Consider the following 12,396-nt stretch of genomic DNA (forward strand, 5'->3'; position numbering starts at 1 on the left):
TGTTTAGACACTGTAGGGGTACCATGCTCATGCACTGGTACCCTCACCTATGGTATAGTGCACCCTGCCTTAGGGCTGTAAGGCCTGCTAGAGGGGTGTCTTACCTATACTGCATAGGCAGTGAGAGGCTGGCATGGCACCCTGAGGGGAGTGCCATGTCGACTTACTCGTTTTGTCCTCACTAGCACACACAAGCTGGCAAGCGGTGTGTCTGTGCTGAGTGAGAGGTCTCCAGGGTGGCATAAGACATGCTGCATCCCTTAGAGACCTTCCTTGGCATCAGGGCCCTTGGTACTAGAAGTACCAGTTACAAGGGACTTATCTGGATGCCAGGGTCTGCCAATTGTGGATACAAAAGTACAGGTTAGGGAAAGAACACTGGTGCTGGGGCCTGGTTAGCAGGCCTCAGCACACTTTCAATTGTAAACATAGCATCAGCAAAGGCAAAAAGTCAGGGGGCAACCATGCCAGGGAGGCATTTCCTTACACAACCCCCCCCCAAACGAAAGAGGATGAGACTAACCTTTCCCAAGAGAGTCTTCATTTTCTAAGTGGAAGAACCTGGAAAGGCCATCTGCATTGGCATGGGCAGTCCCAGGTCTGTGTTCCACTATAAAGTCCATTCCCTGTAGGGAGATGGACCACCTCAACAGTTTAGGATTTTCACCTTTCATTTGCATCAGCCATTTGAGAGGTCTGTGGTCGGTTTGAACTAGGAAGTGAGTCCCAAAGAGGTATGGTCTCAGCTTCTTCAGGGACCAAACCACAGCAAAGGCCTCCCTCTCAATGGCACTCCAACGCTGCTCCCTGGGGAGTAACCTCCTGCTAATGAAAGCAACAGGCTGGTCAAGGCCATCATCATTTGTTTGGGACAAAACTGCCCCTATCCCATGTTCAGAGGCATCAGTCTGCACAATGAACTGCTTAGAATAATCTGGAGCTTTGAGAACTGGTGCTGAGCACATTGCCTGTTTCAGGGTGTCAAAGGCCTGTTGGCAGTCCACAGTCCAGTTCACTTTCTTGGGCATTTTCTTGGAGGTGAGCTCAGTGAGGGCTGTCACAATGGATCCATATCCCTTCACAAACCTCCTGTAGTACCCAGTCAAGCCAAGGAATGCCCTGACTTGAGTCTGGGTTTTTGGAGCTACCCAGTCCAGAATAGTCTGGATCTTGGGTTGGAGTGGCTGAACTTGGCCTCCACCTACAAGGTGTCCCAAATAAACCACAGTTCCCTGCCCTATCTGGCATTTGGATGCCTTGATAGAGAGGCCTGCAGATTGCAGAGCCTTCAAAACCTTCCTCAGGTGGACCAGGTGATCCTGCCAGGTGGAGCTAAAGACAGCAATATCATCAAGATAAGCTGTGCTAAAGGACTCCAAGCCAGCAAGGACTTGATTCACCAACCTTTGGAAGGTGGCAGGGGCATTCTTTAAACCAAAGGGCATAACAGTAAACTGATAATGCCCATCAGGTGTGGAGAATGCTGTCTTTTCTTTTGCTCCAGGTGCCATTTTTATTTGCCAGTACCCTGCTGTCAAGTCAAAGGTACTTAGGAATTTGGCAGCACCTAATTTATCAATGAGCTCATCAGCTCTTGGAATTGGATGAGCATCTGTCTTGGTGACAGAATTGAGCCCTCTGTAGTCCACACAAAACCTCATCTCTTTCTTTCCATCTGTGGTGTGAGGTTTGGGGACTAAGACCACTGGGCTAGCCCAGGGGCTGTCAGAGCGCTCAATGACTCCCAATTCCAGCATCTTGTGGACTTCCACCTTGATGCTTTCCTTAACATGGTCAGACTGTCTAAAGATTTTGTTCTTGACAGGCATGCTGTCTCCTGTGTCCACATCATGGGTACACAGGTGTGTCTGACCAGGGGTTAAGGAGAAGAGTTCAGGAAACTGTTGTAGGACTCTCCTACAATCAGCTTGCTGTTGGCCAGAGAGGGTGTCTGAGTAGATCACTCCATCTACTGTACCATCTTTTGGGTCTGATGACAGAAGATCAGGGAGAGGTTCACTCTCTGCCTCCTGATCCTCATCTGTTACCATCAACAGATTGACATCAGCCCTGTCGTGGAAGAGCTTAAGGCGGTTTACATGGATCACCCTTTTGGGGCTCCTGCTTGTGCCCAGGTCCACCAAGTAGGTGACCTGACTCTTCCTTTCTAGTACTGGGTAAGGGCCACTCCATTTGTCCTGGAGTGCCCTGGGAGCCACAGGCTCCAGAACCCAGACTTTCTGCCCTGGTTGGAACTCAACCAGTGCAGCCTTTTGGTCATACCAAAACTTCTGGAGCTGTTGGCTGGCCTCAAGGTTTTTGGTTGCCTTTTCCATGTACTCTGCCATTCTAGAGCGAAGGCCAAGTACATAGTCCACTATGTCCTGTTTAGGCTCATGGAGAGGTCTCTCCCAGCCTTCTTTAACAAGGGCAAGTGGTCCCCTTACAGGATGACCAAACAGAAGTTCAAAGGGTGAGAACCCTACTCCCTTCTGTGGTACCTCCCTGTAAGCGAAAAGCAGACATGGCAGGAGGACATCCCATCTCCTTTTGAGTTTTTCTGGGAGCCCCATGATCATGCCCTTTAATGTCTTGTTGAATCTCTCAACTAAGCCATTAGTTTGTGGATGGTAAGGTGTAGTGAATTTATAAGTCACTCCACACTCATTCCACATGTGCTTTAGGTATGCTGACATGAAGTTGGTACCTCTGTCAGACACCACCTCCTTAGGGAAACCCACTCTGGTAAAGATACCAATGAGGGCCTTGGCTACTGCAGGGGCAGTAGTCGACCTAAGGGGAATAGCTTCAGGATACCTGGTAGCATGATCCACTACTACCAGGATATACATATTTCCTGAGGCTGTGGGAGGTTCCAGTGGACCAACTATGTCCACACCCACTCTTTCAAAGGGCACCCCCACCACTGGAAGTGGAATGAGGGGGGCCTTTGGGTGCCCACCTGTCTTACCACTGGCTTGACAGGTGGGGCAGGAGAGGCAAAACTCCTTAACCATGTTGGACATATTGGGCCAGTAGAAGTGGTTGACTAACCTCTCCCACGTCTTGGTTTGTCCCAAATGTCCAGCAAGGGGAATGTCATGGGCCAATGTTAGGATGAACTCTCTGAACAGCTGAGGCACTACCACTCTCCTAGTGGCACCAGGTTTGGGGTCTCTGGCCTCAGTGTACAGGAGCCCATCTTCCCAATAGACCCTATGTGTTCCATTTTTCTTGCCTTTGGACTCTTCAGCAGCTTGCTGCCTAAGGCCTTCAAGAGAGGGACAGGTTTCTTGTCCCTTACACAGCTCCTCCCTTGAGGGTCCCCCTGGGCCTAAGAGCTCAACCTGATAAGGTTCAAGCTCCAAAGGCTCAGTTCCCTCAGAGGGCAGAACTTCTTCCTGAGAAGAGAGGTTCCCTTTCTTTTGCTGTGTTGCAGTTGGCTTCCCAACTGACTTTCCTGTTCTCTTGGTAGGCTGGGCCATTTTTCCAGACTCCAGCTCTACTTTTTCACCCTGTGCCTTGCACTGTGCTCTTGTTTTCACACACACCAGTTCAGGGATACCCAGCATTGCTGCATGGGTTTTTAGCTCTACCTCAGCCCATGCTGAGGACTCCAGGTCATTTCCAAGCAGACAGTCCACTGGGATATTTGAGGAGACCACCACCTGCTTCAGGCCATTGACCCCTCCCCATTCTAAAGTAACCATTGCCATGGGATGTACTTTTCTCTGATTGTCAGCGTTGGTGACTGTGTAAGTTTTTCCAGTCAGGTATTGGCCAGGGGAAACCAGTTTCTCTGTCACCATGGTGACACTGGCACCTGTATCCCTCAGGCCCTCTATTCTAGTCCCATTAATTAAGAGTTGCTGTCTGTATTTTTGCATGTTAGGCGGCCAGACAGCTAGTGTGGCTAAATCCACCCCACCCTCAGAAACTAGAGTAGCTTCAGTGTGGACCCTGATTTGCTCTGGGCACACTGTTGATCCCACTTGGAGACTAGCCATACCAGTGTTACCTGGATGGGAGTTTGGAGTGGAACCTTTCTTGGGACAGGCCTTGTCTCCAGTTTGGTGTCCATGCTGTTTACAGCTATGACACCAGGCCTTTTTGGGATCAAAGTTTTTACCCTTGTACCCATTGTTTTGTGAAGAGGCTCTGGGCCCACCCTCCTGTGCAGGTTTTTGGGGGCCTGTAGAAGACTCTTTACTATTTTTAGTTTTGGTTGTCTCATCACCCTTCTGCTGGGGAGTCTTTGTGACCCCTTTCTTTTGGTCACCCCCTGTTGAAGTCTTGGACACCCTTGTCTTGACCCAATGGTCCGCCTTCTTTCCCAATTCTTGGGGAGAAATTGGTCCTAGGTCTACCAGATGCTGATGCAGTTTATCATTGAAACAATTACTTAACAGGTGTTCTTTCACAAATAAATTGTACAGCCCATCATAATTATTTACACCACTGCCTTGAATCCAACCATCTAGTGTTTTCACTGAGTAGTCAACAAAGTCAACCCAGGTCTGGCTCGAGGATTTTTGAGCCCCCCTGAACCTAATCCTGTACTCCTCAGTGGAGAATCCAAAGCCCTCAATCAGGGTACCCTTCATGAGGTCATAAGATTCTGCATCTTGTCCAGAGAGTGTGAGGAGTCTATCCCTACACTTTCCTGTGAACATTTCCCAAAGGAGAGCACCCCAGTGAGATCTGTTCACTTTTCTGGTTACACAAGCCCTCTCAAAAGCTGTGAACCATTTGGTGATGTCATCACCATCTTCATATTTAGTTACAATCCCTTTGGGGATTTTCAACATGTCAGGAGAATCTCTGACCCTATTTATGTTGCTGCCACCATTGATGGGTCCTAGGCCCATCTCTTGTCTTTCCCTCTCTATGGCTAGGATCTGTCTTTCCAAAGCCAATCTTTTGGCCATCCTGGCTAACTGGATGTCCTCTTCACTGGAGTTATCCTCAGTGATTTCAGAGTTGTTGGTCCCTCCTGTGAGGGAACCAGCATCTCTGACTATTATTTGTGGAGTCAGGGCTTGAGAAGCCCTGCTCTCCCTAAGTAGGACTGGAGGGGGGGAATTTCCCTCCAAGTCACTATCTTCATCCTCTGAGTTGCCATCCTCAGAGGGGTTGGCCTTTTCAAACTCTGCCAAAAGCTCCTGGAGCTGTACTTTGGTAGGTTTGGGGCCCATTGCTATTTTCTTTAGTTTACAGAGTGACCTTAGCTCTCTCATCTGTAGATGGAGGTAAGGTGTGGTGTCGAGTTCCACCACATTCACATCTGTGCTAGACATTTTGCTTCTAAAAGTTGGAATACTTTTTAAGAATCTACAACTGGTTCTAGAATCTAATTCAAACTTTTACAAACTTTTAAACTCTAAAAGAAATGCTAAACAGGATCTAACACAAGGCCCTAGCAGGTCTTTTAAGAATTTAGAAAACTTTTCAAATTGCAAAAATCAATTTCTAATGACAATTTTGGAATTTGTCGTGTGATCAGGTATTGGCTGAGTAGTCCAGCAAATGCAAAGTCTTGTACCCCACCGCTGATCCACCAATGTAGGAAGTTGGCTCTGTATGTGCTATTTCAAAGTAAGGAATAGCATGCACAGAGTCCAAGGGTTCCCCTTAGAGGTAAAATAGTGGTAAAAATAGATAATACTAATGCTCTATTTTGTGGTAGTGTGGTCGAGCAGTAGGCTTATCCAAGGAGTAGTGTTAAGCATTTGTTGTACATACACATAGACAATAAATGAGGTACACACACTCAGAGACAAATCCAGCCAATAGGTTTTTATATAGAAAAATATCTTTTCTTAGTTTATTTTAAGAACCACAGGTTCAAATTTAACATGTAATATCTTGTTCGAAAGGTATTGCAGGTAAGTACTTTAGGAACTTCAAATCATCAAAATTGCATGTATACTTTTCAAGTTATTGTCAAATAGCTGTTTCAAAAGTGGACACTTAGCGCAATTTTCACAGTTCCTGGGGGAGGTAAGTTTTTGTTAGTTTTACCAGGTAAGTAGGACACTTACAGGGTTCAGTTCTTGGTCCAAGGTAGCCCACCGTTGGGGGTTCAGAGCAACCCCAAAGTCACCACACCAGCAGCTCAGGGCCGGTCAGGTGCAGAGTTCAAAGTGGTGCCCAAAACACATAGGCTAGAATGGAGAGAAGGGGGTGCCCCGGTTCCGATCTGCTTGCAGGTAAGTACCCGCGTCTTCGGAGGGCAGACCAGAGGGGTTTTGTAGGGCACCGGGGGGGACACAAGTTGACACAGAAATTTCACCCTCAGCAGCGCGGGGGCGGCCGGGTGCAGTGTAGAAACAAGCGTCGGGTTTGTAATGGAAGTCAATGGGAGATCTAGGGATCTCTTCAGCGCTGCAGGCAGGCAAGGGGGGGATTCCTCGGGGAAACCTCCACTTGGGCGAGGGAGAGGGACTCCTGGGGGTCACTCCTCCAGTGAAAGTCCGGTCCTTCAGGTCCTGGGGGCTGCGGGTGCAGGGTCTCTCCCAGGCGTCGGGACTTTAGGTTCAAAGAGTCGCGGTCAGGGGAAGCCTCGGGATTCCCTCTGCAGGCGGCGCTGTGGGGGCTCAGGGGGGACAGGTTTTGGTACTCACAGTATCAGAGTAGTCCTGGGGTCCCTCCTGAGGTGTTGGATCGCCACCAGCCGAGTCGGGGTCGCCGGGTGCAGTGTTGCAAGTCTCACGCTTCTTGCGGGGAGCTTGCAGGGTTCTTTAAAGCTGCTGGAAACAAAGTTGCAGCCTTTCTTGGAGCAGGTCCGCTGTCCTCGGGAGTTTCTTGTCTTTTCGAAGCAGGGGCAGTCCTCAGAGGATGTCGAGGTCGCTGGTCCCTTCGGAAGGCGTCGCTGGAGCAGGATCTTTGGAAGGCAGGAGACAGGCCGGTGAGTTTCTGGAGCCAAGGCAGTTGTCGTCTTCTGGTCTTCCTCTGCAGGGGTTTTCAGCTAGGCAGTCCTTCTTCTTGTAGTTGCAGGAATCTAATTTTCTAGGGTTCAGGGTAGCCCTTAAATACTAAATTTAAGGGCGTGTTTAGGTCTGGGGGGTTAGTAGCCAATGGCTACTAGCCCTGAGGGTGGGTACACCCTCTTTGTGCCTCCTCCCAAGGGGAGGGGGTCACAATCCTAACCCTATTGGGGGAATCCTCCATCTGCAAGATGGAGGATTTCTAAAAGTTAGAATCACCTCAGCTCAGGACACCTTAGGGGCTGTCCTGACTGGCCAGTGACTCCTCCTTGTTATTCTCATTATTTTCTCCGGCCTTGCCGCCAAAAGTGGGGCCTGGCCGGAGGGGGCGGGCAACTCCACTAGCTGGAGTGTCCTGCTGGGTTGGCACAAAGGAGGTGAGCCTTTGAGGCTCACCGCCAGGTGTGACAATTCCTGCCTGGGAGAGGTGTTAGCATCTCCACCCAGTGCAGGCTTTGTTACTGGCCTCAGAGTGACAAAGGCACTCTCCCCATGGGGCCAGCAACATGTCTCGGTTTGTGGCAGGCTGCTAGAACTAGTCAGCCTACACAGATAGTCGGTTAAGTTTCAGGGGGCACCTCTAAGGTGCCCTCTGTGGTGTATTTTACAATAAAATGTACACTGGCATCAGTGTGCATTTATTGTGCTGAGAAGTTTGATACCAAACTTCCCAGTTTTCAGTGTAGCCATTATGGTGCTGTGGAGTTCGTGTTTGACAGACTCCCAGACCATATACTCTTATGGCTACCCTGCACTTACAATGTCTAAGGTTTTGTTTAGACACTGTAGGGGTACCATGCTCATGCACTGGTACCCTCACCTATGGTATAGTGCACCCTGCCTTAGGGCTGTAAGGCCTGCTAGAGGGGTGTCTTACCTATACTGCATAGGCAGTGAGAGGCTGGCATGGCACCCTGAGGGGAGTGCCATGTCGACTTACTCGTTTTGTCCTCACTAGCACACACAAGCTGGCAAGCGGTGTGTCTGTGCTGAGTGAGAGGTCTCCAGGGTGGCATAAGACATGCTGCATCCCTTAGAGACCTTCCTTGGCATCAGGGCCCTTGGTACTAGAAGTACCAGTTACAAGGGACTTATCTGGATGCCAGGGTCTGCCAATTGTGGATACAAAAGTACAGGTTAGGGAAAGAACACTGGTGCTGGGGCCTGGTTAGCAGGCCTCAGCACACTTTCAATTGTAAACATAGCATCAGCAAAGGCAAAAAGTCAGGGGGCAACCATGCCAGGGAGGCATTTCCTTACAGAATGTTTAGCTTTTTTTCTTTTTTCTTTTCCTGGTCTTCGTCATTAACCTTTCAATCCTATTCGTTTTGTTACAGATATGGCAGCCATACGCAAGAAACTGGTGATTGTTGGGGATGGGGCCTGTGGAAAAACATGTTTGCTCATCGTCTTTAGCAAAGACCAGTTCCCAGAAGTCTATGTCCCCACCGTCTTTGAAAACTATGTGGCAGACATTGAGGTGGACAGTAAACAGGTGAGCATTCTTTACTTGTCTCATACTCCTGCAGAGCCCAGCTCTCCCACCAACACTGCACTGTGCCCATTTCTTAGCTTGGATATCACACATATCACAGATTCCTGACTTACTTGATGACAGTCTTTTCTTACGTATGGGTGAACGGAACTCGCAGAATTTGTGATTTAAGCCTATTTACAGTTTGTGGTGGAATCAGATGGGTCAAGGAAATCCTGTACATTTCTAAAAACAAGATAAAATTCTACTTTGTACATTGCCCATGGTTTCCCCATAAAAACTAATTAATGAAATAAAAAATAATGAAAATAAGTAGGAAAAAGTAGAAATTGGTGAAGTTTTCGTCTGTAAATTTTTGCCCCAGTGGCAGATTTGCAAAAGTAGCATATCTTTAACATCCACCAGATCTTCTGGTCACAGGAATACATTCTGTTAGTTGTTTTTCCAAAAACGTGTGATACCGATATCCAGCAACTGCGCAGCAGCTTAAAATGATTTCTCATCATGTATCAAATTTGTGGCAATTCATGTGGTAAAATGTAATGAATGAAAAATGTTAATAAAGGAAGCCTGTGTATTTTCTTTTTTTGTTAATGTCCACAAGATACTTTGGCTTCATTACGAGGCTAGCGGTGATAGGACCACTAGCCTTGCGGTGGAGGTCGGACTGCTGCAATCCAGGCTGGCCGCCCTCCAAATTACAAGCTTGGCAAGTGGACCCGCTTAAGACCACTGTCCCTGGCGTGGTGATGGCGGTCAAGGCTGTTAGCAGCCACAGCGGGGCTGAACTCAGCTCAACCTGGAGGATTACAACCTTCCTTTCTGCCAGCCTTTCCATGGCAGGGACCCTGCCGTGGAGAGGCTGGAGGAAAGCCAGTGCTGGGGGCCCTGCCATGGAGAGGCTGGAGGAAAGCCAGTGCTGGGGGGCCTGCCATGGAGAGGCTGGAGGAAAGCCAGTGCTGGGGGGCCCTGCCATGGAGAGGCTGGAGGAAAGCCAGTGCTGGGGACCCTGCCATGGAGAGGCTGGAGGAAAGCCAGTGCTGGGGGCCTGCCATGGAGAGGCTGGAGGAAAGCCAGTGCTGGGGGCCTGCCATGGAGAGGCTGGAGGAAAGCCAGTGCTGGGGGGCCCTGCCCAGCACAATTGGAATGCGCACGGTGTGCTTTGCAGACAGTGCGCATTCCGAGGAGGCTGGAGTGCCGAGATAAAGGTCTCGGCTTCCTTAAAGCCATGATGGTGGTGTCTTTCCTGTGGCTTTTCTGGTCCCATGGAGGCAAATAGATCATTTAAAACGAGAACTGTTTTGTGTCGTCATACTTGGTTACACGTCACATGAAGCTCAGTCTAACAAAATAGAGCTGCCTATTACAACCAGAAGTTAAGAACTCTTTGGAGGATTTTTAAAGAGCCAGTGAAACAGCCAGCCTAGGCAACGAGAGTTTTGTAGGCTATAAGAGGTTCATATAAAAGGGAAGGTTCCGCTAATAGAAGAGGGCAAGGTAGACAACCTTCTGCAACCCAGCTCCAAAGATATTGTTTAGAAGGGACATTCAATCAGCCATCAATCACATTTGTAGTAGCTACGTCTGAATAAGACCACTTTTCATGATAGATGTGAAACCAGAGGTCAGGCCTGCCACTACCACAAAGTAACTCAGTACACCAGCACCCTTAACATCTAACACCAGTAGGAAGAATTATGGACTATGTCTGCACCCGGGAGTCTAAAACAACACTTATTTTTAGAATTTTTACCATATAAAAAATGCTAACAGTGAAATCGGACTCAGAAAAACTACCAGGAACAAATACAAGATATTCAAGCACTGTTACAAAAATGCAATAAAAAAGTTCCTCTAAGGGAGATAAACACAGGAGTACATTCTGTGTACTTTCTAACACCAAAACAAAATCTAACTTTGTGACCAATATTAAACCTGCATTTCTGAACAGGTTCATCAGAACTCAAAAAGTCTGAGAAACTTTCAAGAGGAAAGACGGTTAATGAAGGAATACAAGCACTGTGATACCAGCATTCTCAAGGACTTCACATCCCACGTGTTCTACATATTTGCGATATCTCACGTTTGTGAGGATGCGCACTTTATCAGAGCAAAATGTTGACATAAACACTGCTCTAAAGGTTTTTACCATAACACTTGGCAGTTTTTGCAACCTACTTGAGACAGTGAACCATTCCTTTGTACACTTACGTGGACGATTGGCAAAGTCATTCCCACAATTCTAATTGAATGTGCGACCAGTGGTTAATCTGAGTTGGATTTATTGTCAACTTGAAGACAGCCTCCCTTTTCGTACCAATGAAAAAGATTAAGGGGGGGGGGGGCTTGATGCCTTTGTGTATTAATTTATCCCATATGCAAGACTGTACATGAGGCCTGTACAAGAGTGATTGAACGATCAGTGGTCTCGGATCCAAAGAGACAGGGAAGATCTAGAGGTTGTAGCGAACTACATAGAGATGTGTGATATGTAGAATGAGTAGTAGTTGCTAGTTAAGCACACTGCAGAATTCATTACATACAATATAAACGGACTCATATAGTGTACACTGTGGATGTAACGTGATAGAATATGAATGTCTGCTTAAAAAATAGTACGAAAAGTTCTAATTTCAGGTCGAGTCTTGAATGTGAGCTATTGAGTCGGACCTGATCCCATATTTTAGTCATTAGGACGGCCTTAGCTGAATCAGGTGGCTGATGGAACGTCTCTGGCTGGGGGCTAGCAAGAGACCAGTGTTTCTGAGTACCTAATGCCTTTGCCCCAGTGGGACTTGCATGTATAATTTAATTTTGACCCCACCAGGAATAAAGATAATGATTTCAGCGTCAGTTTAACATGAGACTGAAACAATTTAGTTACTTGTTTCTGTTCACTCATCAGTTTCTGGTGGTAGTACAGTGTAAATGATGTAGTAGTCTGCGCTGTTACGAAGGCTAGGAATATTTCCTACTTGGTTTATGTTTAAAGGAAAGGACAGATTTCCTTTAGGGTGGAAGGTTGGAGGTTGATTGCTTTTTACAATTGCACTGATTTTTCATGAACAAATAAATGATCTGCATGAATGAAGAGCATGAAGGTTTTTAAAAAAAACTTCTTGAGAAATGGTCGGAGGTGATGCTACGACAATCAGATGGATGGGATTTGGAAGCTGTCTCAACTGCTGAAGATCTCAGAATTTTTTGTTCACTTAGCAGTAATCGGTGATACTTAAAAGGGCTCCATCCTTCTACAAAGGTTTCATGCCTTAAGGCAGGGTAAAAAACAGCATGATTGAGTTTAACTCAGCTAGAAGTGAACATAGCTGGAAGCTTCTGGGCTACAGCCGAGTTATAAAGTCTTCTGACTGAGTAAAAGAAAAATTACGAACAGGGCTGAAAGTCTAAAAGAGACCCCAAAATAAATATCAAACCGTTCCAGAAAAAAAACAGTAACCAAAACACTTAATTCACAGATCCATGCATTGTGACCCCTGCACAAAGGGTCCTTTTTTAGTTGAGCTTTAGCAGCGCGCAAGCGCTCTCTCTCAACAATCTGTGGGCGTCCAGTACGCCCATCACGTTCATACGTTCCTTGGCCTGCCTCTCAAAATTCCCTTGATTTTGCAGGTAAATTCTTTACGTTTGTCCCGCCTTGAGGCTGCTTTGTTACCGCCTTGGAGACTGACCCTGCTACATTGATTATTGCACATTTGGCCACATACCTGAGTGTGACACACTTATTTTTTTATTTTGCCTCTCCGCTTTGCGCTGCATGGCCATATGTTGTTTCTTCCTCTTCCTTGTTTTGGCCAGGCCGCTATTTCTTTGTGATGCACAAAGGCTGCAAGCTAGAGGGATTTTTTTCTTTTTTTTAAAGGTTCATACAGCGCAGGCTCAATCGGAGGGGCGCTT

The 12,396-nt window shown here is 47.4% G+C and overlaps 1 protein-coding gene across 2 annotated transcripts in view; it reads left to right on the forward strand.

Annotated features, from left to right (window-relative positions):
* Positions 1 to 12,396, forward strand: part of LOC138260963 (transforming protein RhoA-like) — a 99,809-nt gene that overhangs the window by 20,200 nt on the left and 67,213 nt on the right. For both annotated transcript variants that reach the window (XM_069209520.1, XM_069209519.1), the window contains exon 2: positions 8,324 to 8,481. In XM_069209520.1, coding sequence (XP_069065621.1) covers positions 8,326 to 8,481 — 156 coding nt within the window. In that variant the 5' untranslated portion in view covers positions 8,324 to 8,325. The remainder of the gene's footprint in view (positions 1 to 8,323; positions 8,482 to 12,396) is intronic.

Source organism: Pleurodeles waltl, chromosome 10 (genome assembly GCF_031143425.1).
Source record: "Pleurodeles waltl isolate 20211129_DDA chromosome 10, aPleWal1.hap1.20221129, whole genome shotgun sequence".
NCBI classification, from domain to species: Eukaryota; Metazoa; Chordata; class Amphibia; order Caudata; family Salamandridae; genus Pleurodeles; species Pleurodeles waltl.